Source organism: Manihot esculenta, chromosome 4 (assembly GCF_001659605.2).
Source record: "Manihot esculenta cultivar AM560-2 chromosome 4, M.esculenta_v8, whole genome shotgun sequence".
Lineage (NCBI taxonomy): Eukaryota > Viridiplantae > Streptophyta > Magnoliopsida > Malpighiales > Euphorbiaceae > Manihot > Manihot esculenta.
In genome coordinates this window covers 27,207,917-27,227,667 of record NC_035164.2, presented here as the reverse complement: position 1 = coordinate 27,227,667, position 19,751 = coordinate 27,207,917, and the positions used below count along the sequence as shown (strand labels likewise).

The window sequence follows — 19,751 nt, the reverse complement described above, 5'->3', positions numbered from 1 at the left end:
GACGATCTCATCCACATATACCTGCGCCAACTTGTCCACAGAGTAGCCACTCTTGACAGGGATGAAGTGAGCAGATTTGGTGAGTCTGTCCACAATCACCCATATGGAGTCCAATCTATTGGACGCCGCCGGTAACCCCACTACGAAGTCCATAGCTATGTTCTCCCATTTCCACTATGGAATAGGTAGCGGGTTAAGCATTCCAGCCGGCTTCTGATGTTCCAGCTTCACCCTCTGACACACTTCGCAGGCTGACACAAACTGTGCCACTTCTTTCTTCATCGCTGGCCACCAATAAACTTTCTTCAAATTTTGATACATCTTGGTGGCTCCGGGGTGAACGTTGTATCTTGCATTATGAGCCTCTCTCATAATGTCTCCTTTTAGCCCTATGTCATCTGGTACACACAATCGACTCCCATAGCGGAGGATCCCCTTACTGTCAAATCTGAACTCACTGTCCTTGCCTGACTGAACAGTCCTGGCAATTTTCACTAACTCTGGGTCCTCATGCTGTTTCTGAGCCACTTGCTCCAGAAACACAGGTGTCACTCTCATTTGGGCCACTAAAGCACCGGTACCAGACAACTCTAACTGTAGACCTTCATCCATGAGCTTGTAAAACTCCTTCACCACTGGTCTCCTCTCTGCCGTGATGTGGGATAGACTGCCTAGTGACTTCCGGCTTAGGGCGTGTGCCACGACATTCGCCTTACCCGGATGATACTGAATCTTGCAATCATAGTCACTCAGCAGCTCTACCCATCTCCTCTGTCTCAAATTCAAGTCTCTTTGACTCAGGATGTACTGCAGGCTTTTATGATCTGTGAAGATCTCACATTTTACCCCATAGAGGTAGTGCCTCCACATCTTGAGTGCAAAGATTACTGCTGCCATCTCAAGGTCATGCGTGGGGTAATTCAACTCATGCTTCTTCAACTGCCTAGAAGCATAAGCAATCACCCTCTCATTCTGCATCAGTACACAACCCAGTCCCACACGGGACGCATCACAAAAGACTGTAAAGTCCTCATCACTAGATGGCAGAGCTAAAACTGGTGCTGAAGTCAACCTCTTCTTAAGCTCTTCGAAACTCTCTTCGCACTGGTCGGTCCACAGAAACTTCTGATTCTTCCTGGTTAGTCTGGTCAGAGGAGCTGCTATCCTTGAGAAGTCCTGAACGAACCTCCTGTAGTAACCTGCCAAACCCAAGAAACTTCTAATCTCTGTCACTGAAGTGGGTTTAGGCCAGTTAGCCACAGTTTCTGTCTTCTTGGGGTCCACCTCAATGCCATTCTCTGACACTACATGCCCCAAGAACGAAATGCTCCTCAGCCAGAATTCACATTTAGAGAACTTGGCATACAAGCCATGTTCCCTCAAAGTCTGCAAGACCAATCGCAGATGATGGGCATGCTCCTCTGCATTCCTGGAATACACTAAGATATCATCTATGAAGACAATAACGAAGTGATCCAAGTACTGGCTAAACACTCTATTCATGAGATCCATGAATGCTGCAGGGGCATTTGTTAACCCGAACGACATTACAAGGAACTCAAAATGCCCATATCTGGTCCTGAAAGCCGTCTTTGGCACGTCCTCATCTCTGATCCTTAGCTGATGGTACCCAGATCTCATATCTATTTTGGAGAAACAACCCGCTCCTGCTAGCTGGTCGAATAGATCGTCGATCATTGGCAAAGGGTACTTGTTCTTGGTAGTGACTTTGTTCAACTGCCTGTAGTCGATACAAAGTCTAAGGGATCCATCCTTCTTTCTGACAAACAAGACTGGAGCACCCCAGGGTGAGGTACTCGGTCGGATGAAGCCCTTGTCTACCAGCTCTTGCAACTGTTCTTTCAATTCCTTCAACTCGGCTGGAGCCATCCTGTAGGGAGGGATAGAGATCGGTCGAGTTCCAGGCATCAATTCTATCTCGAACTCTATCTCCCTAGCAGGTGGTAAACCTGGCAACTCGTCTGGGACGATGTCTAGAAACTCTCTAACCACTGGCACCGAGGTGGGCTCCCTAACCTGACTGCTAAGCTCTCTCACATGAGCCAAATACCCCTGACATCCCCTCCTAAGCAACCTACGAGCCTGAAGAGCTGATATCAGACCTCTAGGTGTACCCCTCCTGTCTCCTCTGAAGACAACCTCAGACCCATCCTGACCTCTGAACCTGACTACCTTGTCCCTGCAGTCCAAGGTAGCACCATGGGTAGATAACCAGTCCATCCCTAGAATGATGTCAAAATCTGTCAAGTCTAGAACCACAAGGTCGGCGGACAAGCATCTTCCCTCAACAAACACAGGACTACACTGGCAGACTGACTCTGCCACTGATGGATCACACTTGGGTCCACTGACCCAGAGAGGACACTCTAACTCAGAGATCATCAACCCTAACCTCTGGACGGCTCTCGGTGTAACAAAAGAATGAGATGCACCAGGGTCCATCAAGGCATATACATCTGAACAACCAATGACTAAATTACCTGCCACCACGGTGTTAGATGCATCTGCCTCCTGCTGTGTCATCGTGAAGATCCGTGCTGGAGCTGATGGACCTTCACCTCTGAAACCCGCTGAAGAAGAGGCTGCCCCTCTCCCTCTGCCTCTGCCACTGGCCTGCGTCATGGCTAGAGCTGCTGGCTGCGCTACACTACCTGAAGCTGTTTGCTGGGACTGTGCCATCGGGGCTGCTCTTGGACAATCACGAGACATATGCCCCTCCTAACCACATCTGTAACAGGCTGTCGTCCCAAACCGACATACTCCTCTGTGTGGCTTACCACACCTTGCACAAACTGCATTATCCGCACCAGAGCTTGAGCCACTCCCTAGTCCTAAACTGGACTTAACCTTGTTCTAAAACTTGTTCTTCTTAGACTTCCTGGGACCTCTGTCCCACTTCTTGCTACCTGAAGTTGCTGCACTCATTGAAGAAGAGCCTGGGGTTTTAGAACCAGAAGGTTGTGCCACTGACTGTTTAACTGACCCTTGAACGATGGCACTGGCCTCCATTTTCTGGGCCATATCCACTATGGCATGTAAGCTCTCCCTATCTGCTGACTGGATCAAGGAGGAATATCTGGAGTGGAGTTTCATGATATACCTCCTTGACCTTTTCTGGTCTGAGTCAAAGCTTTGCCCTGCAAAAGGCAACAGCTCCAAAAATCTGTCTGTGAACTCCTCTACACCCATCTCATCAGTCTGCCTCAGCTGCTCAAACTCTATCATCTTCAGTTCCCTTGAACTATCTGGGAAAGCCCATCCTGCAAACTCGTTTGCAAACTCTTCCCAAGACATGCTATCCACTTTCGGGTTCACATAATTCTTGAACCACTCTCGTGCCTTCTTGCACTTAAGTGTGAACCCAGCCATCTGAATGGCTCTACTATCATCAGCCCCAATCTCATCTGTGATCACCTTAACCCTCTCCAGATACACAAACGGGTCATCCCCTTTTTCATACTGGGGAGCACCCAACTTCATGTAGTCGGTCATCTTGACCTTGCTCCCACTGGCTGAGCTAGGTCTAGGAGGTTGGGTAACTGGGGCTGCCGGTTCTGCTGGAGGAGGAGGAGGTGCAGCATCCCCTGGGGTAGGGTTTGCTGGATTTGGATAGTAAGGTGGAGGTGGATACATTGGGTACTGTGAATATGGTGGGTAGTAGGGTGGGTATGGCATCTGTGTGGGATAAGGGCTAAAGCTGTGGTAGTCCGATGTGCCTCCCATCGAATACCCAGGGTTTTGTGAGAAGGGTGGGTAGTAAGGTGGTTGAACAAATCCCGAGGCCTGAGTGCCTCCTCGGGATTCTCCCATTCCTTCTTCTGACATACTGACTCCCAGACTGCCATCCCTCCTCTGCTCTACATCCATATCATCCCCCATGTCCTCTGACGCTCCTCCCTGAACTGTTCCTCTGACTGATCTGCTTCTACCCAGATCCAAAGACCTTCTAGGGTCTCTCACTGCTCTTTCTCTATTAGACCTACTAGACATTGCCCTAGGCAATGCTGGAGGATGGGCGCTCGTGCCCTCATCCTCAGGTGGTACTCCAGTCAATCTTGCTGATTGACGAGTTCCTCTCATCCTATTTCTGAAAAACAGTACACATCACATAAACATTAGCATCACATGGTTCATGTGGGCACACATGAACCCGCATCACACATCATAGCATATCATTCATATCATAGCATTTCACATCATCATGTAAGACAGGACTCCACATCCTATCCTAGTGGACATGACCTTTCCTACTGTGCTTGACCTTCTATAACATCTATGAGCCCGACACTCTAGGTCCGACCATATGAACCTAGGGCTCTGATACCATTCTGTAACGACCCGAAAATCGGACCGCTACCGGCGCTAGGATCCAGATCGGCTTAAGGCCGCCGGGACCCGTAGCAAGCCTGACATGTAACCTGTAAACCTATTTAATCCCATACATGATCAACAATCATACATAAAAAATTTAAACTTTTCTTTCATACATTCTATCATCCACCAAACTCAACCTGTGCATGCACTGAACATATACATAGTCATAAACTTGACCCCTCTGAGGGATCTCATCAATGCCCCCTATGGGTGGCATAACAAGAGTTGAGTTGGCTAAACATGGACATCAATAACATTAAGATCATGTTTCAAAAGGGATTACATTAAACTATGGTCAAGCACACTTATAAACTCAATATCCTTACATTACATATCTATACATCATTATACAATCTGTCATGTCCACTTTCTAACTATTACATACATAAGACTTCATTACTCTTCTTGACTTCTCTGTCTAACCCGTACCTGCAGACCTGGGGAATTTGGGAGAGGGGTGAGCTACTAGAGCCCAGTGAGCAGAATAGTAAAGCATTTAAAACATATGATAACATGGAATGCATCACATCACAACTAATCATATCAAGGATGAACTTGTCACCATTTAGCCCTCTACATAATCCAATTGTAACGACCCGAAAATCGGACCGCTATCGGCGCTAGGATCCGGGTCGACTTAAGGCCGCCGGGACCCGTAGCAAGCCTGACATAAAACCTGTAAACCTGTATAATCCCATACATGATCAATAACATGCATAAAAGTTAAAACTTTTCTTTCCATGAACATCAACCAAACTCAACCTGTGCATAAACATTAACATAACATTGATCCCTCTATGGGATCTCATCTGTGCCCTCAAAGGGTAACATAACCTGTGTTGAGCTGGTTTACATAAACATCATCAAAAACTCTAAGATCATGTATAAAAAGGGATACAACGTTCTATGGTCAAGCACACACTAACATCCATAAAACTCATTACATAACTATACTGTACTTTTACATTACAATTTGATCATGTCCATTGCTAGCTATTACATAAACATGACTTCTTTACTCTATCCGGACTCCCGCACTATACTGTACCTGCAAGCCTGGGGGTAAAGGGAGAGGGGTGAGCTAAAAGCCCAGTGAGTAGAGCTATTAAAACACATTAACACTATGCTCTATGAAATGCATCATAACACAAACAATTCACATAAGGGTTGGGTGAACATGTCACCAATTAGTCCAAGCTAACATAGTGCCAGGCCGTAGCATGGGGTCCTGGTCTTCCTGTCATACATACATTACTTACCATTATCCCAGGGCCTCCTCTGGGCTCCTGGTCTTCGAGTCCACAATCGTGCCAGGCCGTAGAATGGGGTCCTGGTCTTTCATTTCCGTGCCAGGCCGTAGAATGGGGTCCTGGTCTTCCTGTCATGGACTAATTGGGTCATCCAACATTCACCCACATCAACAACAATCGATGCAATGCGGCATATTCGTGAATACTAATGCAATCATCCTATTGCATAATCATGATGCATGAAACATGATAAAACATTTAATTTAAAAGATTAAGTTTAGTTCCACTCACCTCTGGCTGACTCTGATAACACCGAAGCAGTTGAACTCACTGCTGGGGTCCTCGGTTCCTCGGGTCCGAACCTACACAGGTGGACTCAAATGAGGGACCAAACATGCTAGAACATAACTCTAAACTACTCCCCAAAAACCCCCTAAAACATCCTGAAAATATCACATAAAGATATGCATGAAATGGCTGAACAGGGCACTTTCGGCGGCACCTTCGGCGGCCGAAAGTCCTGGACAGATCCGAAAGTCAGGCACTTTCGGCGGCACCTTCTGCGGCCGAAAGTCCCAGACAGAGACGAAAGTCTCTTTTCGGGGGCAACTTCGGCAGCCGAATGCTGCCTCCACAAAGGGGGTTCGGCGGCCGAAACTCCCTTCGGCGGCCGAACCTGGTTTCTGCCAGAAGGGCAGAAACTTGGTTCACATGAACCTCTTGCCTCCCAAAACCTCAAATCATGCATAAATCTCAACTAAAACATGCATACAAGTTCCTAGGGGTCTCAAGCAGTCATATACCCCAACTACAACACTTCAAACACACAAAATCCACACACATTGTTCAAAGCATCAATATTAACCCATAAACTTAACATATACCCTAACATGCATTTCTATCTATAGATCTTGCATAAAACTTATTTAAAACACATAAGGAGCTTAAGATCGGCTCTTACCTCTTGAAGATCGAGAGGGAGACGACCTAAACTTGGAGATCCACGAAAATGAGCTCCGGAGTTCCCAAAGCTCCAAAACTTGTTTCAAAAGCTTAAATCTTCAAAACCAAGTGAAAACAAGTGAAAATCTTGAAAGATTTAGAGGAAGAACATCAAAAATGGGTGAGAGACGGCGAAAAGCTCACCTTGGCCGAAAATGGGAAAAAGCTCGCCCGTTTTCGGCTAAGGGACCCTTTTATAGTGGCTGGCCAGACCACGTTCGGGGGCCGAATGTGCCTCCGCATGCATGCCATGTTCGGCGGCCGAACATGAGGTTCGGCGGCCGAACCTGGACTTCCCTCACTCATGCTTTCGGGGGCCTAACGTGCCTCCAAAACGCATGCATGTTCGGCGGCCGAACTTGACTTTCGGCGGCCGAACCTGGGTTTTCCTCCAATGCTATTTTCATGCAAAAACTCATTTAATTTCATACTTAAAACCATTAAAAACATGAAAACATTTTACAAAAACATGATTTTACCCTACTAGAGGCTTCCGACATCCGAGATTCCACCGGACGGTAGGAATTCCGATACCGGAGTCTAGCTGGGTATTACACCAATCATGCCAGGGGCGTAGTGCAGGCCACACCTGGTCTTTCTCTTATACATAACATAACATAACATACATAATCCATGATGCCGGGGGCGTAGTGCAGGCCACATCCGGTCTTTCTCTTACATAGTGCCAGGGGCGTAGTGCAGGCCACACCTGGACTTCCATATCATATCATCATGTCATAACATATGAGGGCTAATGGATCATTCAACATTCATCCACATCATCAACATATTATGCAATGCAACATATTCGTGATTTCTAATGCAAGCATCCTAGAATATCACATGGCATCCGTGATGCATGAACATGCTCAAAACTGATTTATTTATTTAAAACCATAAGAGTCATTCCACTCACCTCTGGCTAGCTCTGATAGACACAGAAGCAGCTGAACTCACTGCTGGGGTCCTCGATTCCTCAGGTTCAAACCTACACAGGTGGACTCAAATGAGGGACCAACATACTATAACATAACTCTAAAAACATCCCCCAAAAACCCCCTAAAACATCTCAAAAAATCCATGCAAGAACATGCAAAGGAAGGCTGGACAGGGCACTTTCGGCGGCAGGTTCGGCGGCCGAAAGTCCCTCCAGAGCCGAAAGTCAGGCAGGTTCGGCGGCACCTTCGGCGGCCGAAACTCCCAGACAGAGGCGAAACTCATGCATGTTCGGCGGCACTTTCGGCGGCCGAAACTCCCAGACAGAGACGAAAGTCTCCTTTCGGGGGCAAGCTTCGGCAGCCGAAGGCTGCCTCCACAAGAGGGCTCGGCTGCCGAACCTGGTTTCTTCCAAATGGCAGAAACTTGGTTCAAACATGCACAAAAGCCTCAAACTCATACCATCATGCATTTAACTCAACCAAAACATGCATACAAGCTCCTAGGGGTCTCAACTACCTTAAACCCCAACTACAACACACATACACAAGCATTTGCAAGCCACATTGTTCATGAACATACATTTATACCCATAAACATAACTTTAACCTAAACATGCATTCTACCCCCATGAACTTCATAAAACTTACTTAAAACATAATATAAGCTAGAGATCGACTCTTACCTCTTGAAGATCGAGAGTAGAGGCGACCAAACTTGGGGTTGGGAGAGATTTGAGTTCTTGAACCTCAAAGCTCCAAAACTTTGCTCAAAAGCTCAAATCTTCAAAACAAAGTTAAAACAAGTGAAAAACTTGGAGGATCTAGAGGAAAAGCATCAAAGATCGGTGAGGGGCGGCGGAGAGCTCACCTTGGCCAAAAATGGGGAAAAACTCGCCCATTTTCGGCTAAGGGACCCTTTTATAGTGGCTGGCCAGGCCACGTTCGGGGGCCGAATGTGCCTCCGCATGCATGCCATGTTCGGCGGCCGAACTTGAGGTTCGGCGGCCGAACCTGGACTTCCCTCACTTATGCCTTCGGGGGCCTAAGGCACACCCGAAACACATGCATGTTCGGCAGCCGAACTTTCAGTTTCGACGGCTGAACCTGAGTTTTCCTCCAAGGTTGTTTTATTCAAAAACTCATTTCCTCTTTACTTAAAATCATCGAAAACATTAAAATATCTCATGAAAACATGGTTTTACCCCTCTAGAGGTCTCCGACATCCGAGATTCCACCGGACGGTAGGAATTTCGATACCGGAGTCTAGCCGGGTATTACAATTACACTTGTCCTTTTCTTTAGTTTACTGACTTGAGCGTCGGAGTGACTGTCATAGGTGCCAATCACTTTGCTTTCTTTTTCTTACAGATTGACCAATGGCAGCACAGCCTCGTTTCAGCCACATCATTGGGGGTGTGTGTCATATGAGACATATTGATTTCTCCTCCTACCACAAGCCATTTTGTTCACTGATCGCAGCTTTGCTCTGATACCAAATGCCACGGGCCTAAATTGTAGACACTCATTTGAGCCCGTGCGGTACTTGATTTGAACACTTTCAAGTCAAGTTAGCCTAAAGAATCACCCGATAACTTGAATCACAAGTAAACAACAATTACAGGGGTATCAAACAGTGTGTGATAGTGCCAACAAACAATAATTTTTGAGCATATATTCATTCTCTTTGAGGTAAATAAACATTTGAACAGTGCAAGAAAGAGGAATCTAGTGTAACATTAGCACGATAGTTGCATCAAATGTCGTTGGAAGCAATAGCTTTGCAAAAGCAAATAACTCACTCATCCTGTAACAAAAGGAGGAAGGAAGATGATGAAAAACTAATCAAAGAGAGAGCCATTGAACCGGTCAACGAGAGTGCAATGCTCAAGGTCATAATGAGAGATTGAGATCCTCAGTGATAATCCAAAACCAAAGAAAGGTAATGAGAGAAAACTCTCTCGCATCAAACGGGTATAATATTTCGTGAGTTTCATATATTTCTTTATATCTTATTTATTTATTTATTAATTCAAGATATTTTGTATATTGTTGATTTAGATTCCTCATGTGATGGACTCGACAAGTTTGTGCTAACAGATATTATGAACATATAATATATAGATTCCTCGAGAATGAATTGGAGAATAATGTATATTATGGAAAGACAAGTTTAGTCTTACCTGTGTGGTTGAGCAGGAAAGAGACCTCATGACTACAAAAAAATTTTTTCAAAAGTGGGTCAACGTAGAGAAGGACCGAGATATATTGAGAAGTACATATTGCTTGAGGCAAGTTGACATTGAGAATTGTGGTGAAAGTGATATAATAAAGGAAGTATCTTCTAGTAATTTCTTAGTGTTGAATCATGATAATGTTATTAATTGCTTCATGTATAGTTAGTTTTAATAGTTCTTTTGAGTATATCTTTATTACTCATAGGATTTTGAGGAAAATGTCATCTGTTAGTCACCTTGTTGTAGGTATTTGGATTAACTACATTCTTAGGTAGAGAAACCAAACTAAAGAGTGGAGAATGCTAGAGCTTACGAAGGGGTGGAACCGTGAGACGTGCAAAAGAGAGAGAGAATGATGAGTGAGTTGTTTTGAAAGTGGGGACACCACTTTCATAAGAGGATTCGTTGAGCTTTGTTACAAGTGGAATAGGATCGCGTTGTGTCAAGGAGATGGGTAAAATGTTGTACAACACTTCATGGTCAAGTTCTGTTCCTGTTGAGTCATATTGTGTTGTATTCTGGATGACTTTCTTTATAATCTAGTATTTGGATCTAACTTGGTTATTAATAACCTTTCTTATGAGACTATTACAGGTTAATCACGATGTCATATGAAATATATTGATGTCTCCTCCTGCCATAAGTCATTTTGTTCTTAAGGCTCTTTAGGGGGAGTGGCTAGTTAGCCAACAGTGAAGGCTAGGCTCAGTACGCTACCGTAAGCCTATAGAGTTTATGTGTTGTGGCTCATTTCTTGTAGACCTTCCCCCTGTCTACTTGCGATATGGGGATTATTATAACGATGATATTGATGTGCTTGTACAATTACTATTTTTCCCTTTTAATAAAAGAAGTAGCCCATTCATGAATTCTCATACCCAATTCTTTTCCTTGTGACTCTTGTGAGGCTTATGAATATATACAGCCTGTTGGCTTCGTTGTTGGCTTGCATAATTCTAATTAGCACAATTACTTACGATTCAGGTTATCGGGTGATTCTTTAGGTTGACTTGGCTTGAAAGTGTTCAAATCAAGTGTCGCATGGCTCAAATAAGTGTCTAAAATCTGGACCCGCAACATTTATCAAGGGCCTAGAGTTTTCAAAAGTCAAAATTGTAATTTTTCAACAATTGAGATTTCTGAGAAATAATTTTAAGGGAAATTAGTATAAATTAGTAAGAAGTTAAGATTCGAGACAATTCGTTATAATTCTTTTTCATGTATTTTATTTTAGGGGTGTGTCATATGAGACATATTGATGTCTCCTCCTGCCACAAGCCATTTTGTTCTTAAAACTCTTTAAGGGGAGTGACTCGTTGGCCACCAGTGAAGGCTCAGTCTAGTAGGCTACCGTAGACCTATAGAGTTTTTGTGCTGTGTCCCACTCCTTGTATACCTTCTCATGTCTACTTGCGATGTGGGGATTATTGTAACGACGGTATCGATGTGCTTTATAATTACTATTTTACCATTTTAATATAAAAAGTAGCTCATTCATTAATTCTCATAACCAATTCTTTTTCTTGTGACTCTTATGAGGCTTATGAATATATACAACCTATTACACAATTCCAACTAGCATGATTGCTTATGATTCAAGTTATCGGGTGATTTTTTAGGTTGACTTAACTTGAAAGTGTTTAAATCAAATATCACACGGACTCAAATGAATGTTTAAAATTTAAGCCCGTAACATTTGGTATCAGAGCAAGGTTGCAATCGATAAATAATGTGAGGAGGTGTGATGAGATCACATTAGAAAATCTAATGCCCTAAGAAAAGGGTTGCAGTGTTCTGTAATTGGGTTCGTGAGTCGGTTAGTGAGTGTGTTCCACCTAAGATAGGCCGACATGAAAGTTGAGTTAGTACATATAATACTAAAACTATCGGATAAGCACATTGAGACGCAAAGACAAAAAAAATATATAGTTAAAATTTATAAAAATTTAAATATGAATCAACTAATGGATTTAAATACGAACGAACTAATAAATTTATAAAAATTAAGATTTAATAGTAATTTTTTTCTTATTTATTTAAAATTTAATAAAACATTACTTAAATATTCTTAAATAACTAAAATTAATGAAAAATTACTTAAATATCCTTAAGTAACTTAAAAATTTTTAGGGAGCATATGACCTCCTTGGCTCCTGTATAGTTCCCCACTGCTCATATAAGTTCCACCATTATCAATTGTTAATATCTTTTTCTGAGCAGTGTCATTTCCTCAGGAGAGCAATAAATGATACTTTTCCTACTGAGCTTAACTTGTATAATTTTTTTCACAATATCTATTAGATGAGTTTCTGAGGTAAGATAACAGTTTTGTTTTTTTTTTAGAAAAAAAAAAAGTAAGTCACTTATTATTTGCAAGAAAGGTAATTTAAAGGGGTATGGTATTTAAAATTCTAAAATTCTCATTCTTTCATTCCACCAAATTGTTACGTTGCTTTCTTACAAATATCTGTATCTTTGAACAGTAAAGTTCAGTATCGATTTATAGAGTATCGTACTTGATAAACATAGAATTCGTTCAACTAATTCATGTCTTTATCAAATTTATATCTAGATCTAATTAATCATAAATTTAAGATATAATTTATAAATTTTATATAATTTTCACATAAAAAAATTCATATATTTATATTTTGAGTATTTTATCGAATTTAAATAAAAATTGCCACTAAGAGATAATGCATGAGAATCCTCAGACTAGATATGATGGTGAGGAATCATCTTAGGCAAGTGATTCAACACATGGCTGAAACTACAGGGTATTAAATGTGAGATAGAGATCTCTTTAGCTTCACAATTGGGAGTTGAGCACATTTACAAGAGGACCTCCCATCAATCTTTCCTGTGATTTATGAGTTTTAGCTTAATGATATGGTAGTTATCTGTTTATTTTATTGAATATAATCTATTTCTAGAAAACCATTTATTTTCTATTGTCTAACAATAATATTAATAAATTTATAAATAAGAAGTTTAACAATAGCAATAAAGTTCTATTTTTTTAAAAAAAAAAAAACATTTTAAAAGAAAGCCATCTTTAAAAAAACTTTTTTTAAAAAAACGTGACATATCTTTTCTAAAATAAACGGTATTTAAAATTATACAATAAATAATTTATGTTAATTGTATAGATATTTTATCAAAAAATAATATAATCTTTTTATCACTATTTTTATTAAAATTGAATATATTTATTGATTTCTTTAATTCGTATAGAAAAACTTAGACGACAAATTAGACAAAAAAAATAAAAAAAAAACAGACGGAAAATTTTTCAACGGTTGAGAGCCAAAGGCAGCCACGCACTTTCTTTCAACGGCAACGACGGTCGTACCTGGAGACTTTTCTTGACTTACTGTTTTTCTGCAGTAGCCAAGAAATACATACAGAATCGAACAAATCCATCGTTAGTTTTTTCTTTTCCTTTTTTTTTTTGGGCCTGCCAAATCAGTCGTTAATTAATTTCCTATATAATCTTTCTTGACCGGTCCAAACCAATCAACAAGCAACCTGAAAATTTCTGTTTATCGTACTAAATAAACGAAGATGCCAAGAAAACTCCACCATAGCCATGATTACAAGTACCACACTTTGATAAAGTTAAGCTTTAAGATTTCAATTACTAGACATGAGAATTCCAGCCAATGCCTTAACCTAATGGTAAAATCTCCATTAATATTTCTGCATGAAAATTACTTATGACGAAGGAATAAAAGCATGAAAATGCTAGCAATCCATGTGTAGCAAATGATCTAAAAGGCCTCAAACCAACTACTTAGGTTTTGGACCATATCACAATCTTATCTCAAGAACTACAAATACCATACCCATAAAGTTATATGCATCATACACTTACTTAAAATGCAACATAGAATAAAGAACATAGCAAGATACATTTAAGACATGAAATTATTTGATTTTTTTTACCTCCTTACCAAGTTACAAGATCTTATCTGCCAATGGTTTGGTTGGAAATTTTTCGACCTTCGACCGGACAGATAAAATAGTATCACTCAATTGAGAAGATTCAAGTTCAAGCTTACTCAAGCGAGCCTTTGTTTCCTCAATTTGTGCCTTGGTGTCTGCAACTGCTTTTTCTTTTTTAGCTAAGTCCTCCACCATGGTTTCTAGATCTTTCCTTGTTGATTCTATAGCATTATCACAGTTGGTTTTCGCTTCTTCGGCTGCTTGTTGCTGATTATTGAGCTCCATGGCTTCTGTGAGTCCATTCAGTATACTCCTCAGCCAGCTAACATCAATTTGTGCAGACTCTACATCCTTGAGAACAGCCAAAAATTCCTTCACTTTGGATTTTGTTAGCTGACTAAGAGATGTGGATTGCAACTCTTGAACCACAGTGCAAAGGCATTCGAGATAATATGCACGCAATGACGCTGATTCTAACCGACAGTTTGCTGCTATATCTCCATACTTGTCAATGATTAACTGTAAGGTAGAGGCAGCACTTGATCTCACATGATATTTTCCTATTGAGACGCAGGAATCAGAAATAACAGACTCAATTTCATCATCGCTCTCTTCTGAAGCTCGGGAAATGCCTGAAAAAGTGAAGTTCAGAGACTCAGCAGTGGGACCATTAGTGATTTCCATATTCTTAGCAATAGGAGATGAAGCTTCCTCAGGTGAAACATGAAGCTTTTCATTGTCCTCTGGATTGCTTGGCGGTGCAATGGCAAAACAGGTAAGGTTACCAAGTGAAAGGCTTTTGGTACCATTAGGCTGTTAAGAGGAAGAGAAAGTACTGAGTCATTAAATGGATACCAATGGAAAAGAGGGAGGGGAGGAAGAGAGAATCACCGTCAGATTTCCAGATGTAGGCACAGATTCAGTGGATCGAGCTTGTCCCTTGTCAAAAGAATGACCTTGAGAGTAAGCTTCTTCAGAATGTTGAAGGGATGATGATGAAGAATGACTGTTCACTGATTCCACCCCTTTATTAGTGGGCAAAGGTGATCGAGGGGGCTGAGTGTCAGCAGGGTGCACTGCTTTAACAGCAGAAATATTGTTTTGAGGGGACTTTGGCTGGGATTCAGATCCCTTCTTTTTTCTGCCAAAGCTTCGAGAAGCTTCGAGAATGAAAGAGCCTGCAATAGCAATAAAGATAATGACGAACAAGAGATAAAATTTCTGTTGAAGAAATATCTAACTTGGGGGTGGAGAATTTTCCATGTTATGGGCCATGGAGGCATTCACTAATTTCTGTCCCCATTTATGTAGATAACTGTTCAATCAAATTGTTTTTTCAGAATTACTTTTTCCTTCAGAAAAATGACTAATTCACTGGCATTTCTCTGGCAATCTGGCATAGAGAATAAATTACTGAACATATATCAAATAACATCACAAAGTGCAAGCACTTCCAGATGCTTTTGTCTGTTCAAACTTCAGAGATTGTCAAAAATTAAATGTCCTAATATCACCTTCGTTCAATGATTGACGCCAAGAAAGCAAATCAAATAAATAACATGCCTTTAGCTACAATTACATGTAGGAAATCTATTCATACTACTCTATAAAGTTTATCGAATTGCAACAAGGAACTGAATCATTTAGATAGTGAAGACTTCTTTTACGCTCCTTCCATCTCCTGTTTGCTTATGTTTATTGTAAAATTGTCAATTCCATTATAACATGGTTTGGCGTAAGTCCTAAACTGGTGGTTATTTTTCCACTTGTAAGTGCACATTACCACACCCATCAACCCAAATGGATAGTGTTGTGTCTCTAAAGCCTTTCTAGGATATCAAATGAGCTTAGATTTTGAATAGGGGGAAAAACCTGATTCTTTGCTAAACCCCCGAGGACTGGCATCAGCAGTTCTATAAGAGCAATATTTGTCACATTGATGGAAAGGATTAGAGGCTTTAGGGCAAGTTGGGTCAACTCTTCTTTCACCGTCCATCTTTTTGATAGAGCCACCCTGTTTTATTCCATTGCGATAATCTAAAAATGACAGAAAAATACACCCGTGTTTAGAAAAAGTTTAGGCAGATAAAATGAACACACTATACTCCAGCAAAATTTACATAACCCCACGCCACAGTCCCAGTATTTGCTTAATGGTACTTCCTTAAATAACCATTAAAATAAGACAATGAGATAACCATTAAAATAAGGTTATGGAATCCACCGGTCCTTTTTTCCCCTTTTTGTTAAATCATTATTGCTAAGTACCTGATTAGCATTGAAGAGAAAAAAAAAAATTAATAACTGAATTTTGCCATCATGTCACATTAGTTAGCATAATCAATTGGACTTTGCTTATTAAGTCTAAAGACTATTGTTTTCTCATAAAGGCCTTATTAAAAGGAAAAGGCAATTTAGGCTAGCCTTAAAGTGGGCATATTTGGAGGGGGTGAAAAAAACCCTATGGAGCACAACAGTGTCCTGAATGGCAAGCTGAAGGTTTAATATATTCTTTTTTTTTTGTTAAAGACAGGAAAAGCAATTGCATTTACTTACGTTACTCGTTTAGACGACTCTTTGCACAAATACTCAACTAAAATAAGGTATAAAACAGACAAAATATGGTATGCAATGAATCCCATTTCTTTTACATTCAGAATTCATATTCTAAGATAACAAAAATTGACCAAGAGGTTTGTGCATGCTGTCTGGTAAGAAATTACAAAACCGTTTAGGTAAAACTGCTAATAAATAACAATCGAAACATGGCTTCTCATCTGTCTTACCTAATCTATGGCATCTTAGAAATTGAAGAGAGAGCCATATATTTACTCAATAAGGTTATATTTGGTTCTGCAAATGTCGCATGGGGCCAACCAAAGCCTAATTCTATAACAATTGTCCGCTGAATTTACTTATGATGTAAGAAAACAACAGATAAGTTTTCTGATAAACATTCTTGAACCTTTAAAAAGAATTCTCTAATATTTTCAAGGGACAGTTCTTTTCAGGACTTCATCAGGTTGTAGATTCTGAGAGAATAAGAATTTCAGATATTTTCTTCAGTGAAAAGATCAAAGGCTTCTCACAAAAATAAGGCCACATATACATAGCTTCATAGCAGATTAAGATTCAGATAATACTTTTTCTCAATTTTTAATCTGAAGAAAAGGATACCATGAATGAATGAGGATTTCTCATAGGAAGGAGACTAAGATGGTGAAATAACAAATCAAAATACCATCTTATCAATATGAATTACCTGATTTTTTCTTCTCTTTCTTTCCCTGGCCTTGTGAGATTTTTTCAAGGCAAGCTACCCCACATTCATGATAGGGATTGGAAGCATTAACACACTCTGGATGTACTCTTCCATTATCAGCCATCTTTTTATCGACCTATAGCACTGTAAACCAAAAACATATTAGCAAAAACAATCAAATTTCCTTCAAAATCAATCGCCCAATTTATAAAAATATAATTAAAAATACATAGGTAACTGCACCAATTAACAAAACAATAAAAAAGTAACAAAATTTTGCTTCTGTACCTGTTTTAATACTATGGTAAATTTAACTAAATCTCAGAAAATTACTTGAATTATTATATAATTCCCAAAATGATTCCATCAGATAATTCCCAATAATATAAACTGTACAGTACAATTAAAACTGAAGAATTATATGAAAAACACCACCAAAGAAACACCCAAAACTCCACTTCTAGCTAAATAATTTGGCCTAATGGAGCTAAATATTATCAATTGAGTTGACCTAGTTTTTTATTATTATTGTTTTGTTTTAAAAACCTTATTATCATAGAAAAAAAAAAGGGTTTTCAAAGCAATTTATTGTTTAAAAAAAGAAAAAAAAAAGGCAGGGAAAAGTGATTCAAGAAAACAATCTCCCCCTTTCCCTTTCCAAGCTCACTTACCGTTTTCCAGACAGAAAAAGAAACCAAGAACTGGTACAATGCTAAGGGACCACCTTCCAAATAAGAAAAGAAACACAAATTTTCACAGAAAAACAGAGAATATCCCAAGAAACCAATAGATCTAACAAGAAAAACAGCAAAGTAGAAAGGAAGAAAAGAAAGCAAAAGGCAATAAATTAAGCAATACCCAGAAAAACAGAGGGAACTCCTCTGCTTCAAAGATGGTGGATTCTGCTTGTAGGCATTATTTGACTAATCTCTCTCTCTCTCTCTCTCTCTCCTCTTTTCTGTTTCTCACTTCAAAAAATCTTCAGTTCTAGAACGTCGCCTTATTTCAAAAACCGGATAATTGGAGCTTTGGCCGGTTTGTCTTCGAGTTTGACTAATGAACATAATATGGCAGAAAAAGACTAAACGAACCTCCGCCACCTCACAGTGGCCTGCTCTGCCCCGCCCGCATTTATGGTCTGCGCTGGAAATTTTTTACACGTAATTTCTCGATCTACTAATTTAAATTTAAATATGATATTTATAATAATTTTAATTAGATTCTGTTTACTTTATCGATAATTTTTCAGAAAATAAATTTATATTTTTTAATATTTAAAGTATTTAAAAAATTAATCAAATAAAAAATTAAATTATTTTTAAAAACAATTAAAGAAAAAATTATTTTCTGCTTTTTTAAATATTTTATTAAAATATATATATATATATATATAGAAATTTATTAATATATTTTATTTTTTAAAATAAAATTAATATTTTTTATAAAATAATATTTTTTAAATATAAATTTTAGTTATTTTCTCTATCGAAACGAAGGCTTTTGAAAAAACAAAAATTATTGGTTAAGTGTGTGTACACGTAAAATTTCTTGTCTGTAACAGAATAATGCCACCTGCCTGGTGCAGAATCACACGTGGGATCTACTCTTTTCTTTCCTTTTTTGTCCTTCCTTGCTGGATGTGGGTTGTTTTTGCTTGTGCTATTGTTTTTAATTTAACGTAATCATTCATTAATATTTTAAGTGATTTATGGAATAAACTCATGATATGGTCATCATATAATTAATAAAAAAATTAACTTTAGAAATAATATATTTCATTTTCATATTTTTTTATTCTATTTCATCGTAGATTTAATTTGTACGCCTATTAAAAAAATGAATTTGCTTCGTATGAAGAAATCTGAATACTTTTTTATTTTTCTAACACCAAATAAATTCTCCATTGTTATTATTTTTTTAAGAGAATAAAAATTTTTAATTTAATTTTAATTTTAATGTAAAAAAATTTATTTCCATATTGAAATGGTGAAAAGAATAAATTATTTTATATACTTTGATATTGTTATTAAAATTTTTATATATAAATTTATTAATAAATTTTATTTTTAAATTGAAATTAAATAATAAAAAATAAATTCTTTAATTAAAAAATATTTTTCATATAATAAAGTCAAAATTTAATAATAAATTAAATGAATGATTACTGAATGTAAAAGTCGTAGGTTGAGTAGAAGTAAGAAGAATCATAAAGAATGGGGGAGTTTTTTTTTTTTTTTTTTTTTGGTTAATGAGAAATATTTTTCATATTTTCAAGTTATTAGAGTATTAAAAAAATATTTTTATAATTAAAAAAATTCAGTATATTTTTTTAAAATAAATGAAAGTTAAAATGCAATTAACTCAAATATTTAAATTATATCATACAAAAATAAAAGTAATAGTTGGTGTGATTTGTGAGATAACCGTAATAGCATTAATTTGTGGTTATAATTTGCTGGAATATTTCCTTAACTGGCGGAGTAGCTAACGGCGTTAGAAGTTTCTGGTGCAAACGGAGTTTACGTATGGACTTACGAACTTAAGCAGACGTTGAAACACGGCTTCTAGATGCGCCCTTTATTAAATTTCATTGTCGAGCGATTGACCATTGAAATTGGTTGGGCAAATGGGCGTGGCTTCATTCTTAAATTACTCCATAATTATAATATTAATAATTACATTCTATCATCACATTCAAATCTTCAAATCACATGACTTCACTTTT

The 19,751-nt window shown here is 38.8% G+C and overlaps 1 protein-coding gene across 3 annotated transcripts; it reads right to left on the bottom strand.

Moving 5' to 3' along the window:
* Positions 1 to 13,585: 13,585 nt before the first annotated feature.
* Positions 13,586 to 18,124, bottom strand: LOC110613608. Of its 3 annotated transcripts, none has more exons than XM_021754831.2 (5): positions 17,885 to 18,124; positions 17,027 to 17,170; positions 15,637 to 15,801; positions 14,656 to 14,942; positions 13,586 to 14,577 (listed from the first exon to the last, which is right to left on the bottom strand). In XM_021754831.2, the coding sequence occupies exons 2-5, from the start codon at positions 17,148 to 17,150 to the stop codon at positions 13,777 to 13,779; spliced, it is 1,377 nt and encodes a 458-aa protein (XP_021610523.1). In that variant the 5' UTR covers positions 17,151 to 17,170; positions 17,885 to 18,124; the 3' UTR covers positions 13,586 to 13,776. The 3 variants fall into 3 exon arrangements, with proteins under 3 accessions (XP_021610523.1, XP_043812090.1, XP_021610525.1); XM_043956155.1 differs by lacking the exon at positions 17,885 to 18,124 and adding an exon at positions 17,698 to 17,877; XM_021754833.2 differs by lacking the exon at positions 15,637 to 15,801 and having other exon boundaries at positions 17,885 to 18,058.
* Positions 18,125 to 19,751: the final 1,627 nt, after the last annotated feature.

Bases quoted from the DNA above. Each gene is read 5' to 3' on its own strand.
- LOC110613608 (XM_021754831.2), bottom strand. From the start codon at position 17,150: ATGGCTGATAATGGAAGAGTACATCCAGAGTGTGTTAATGCTTCCAAT. The intron at 15,802-17,026 runs GTAATTCATATT...TGTCATTTTTAG, and splicing joins GAAAGAGAAGAAAAAATCAG to ATTATCGCAATGGAATAAAA. The intron at 14,943-15,636 runs GTTTTTCCCCCT...TTGCTATTGCAG, and splicing joins GGGGTTTAGCAAAGAATCAG to GCTCTTTCATTCTCGAAGCT.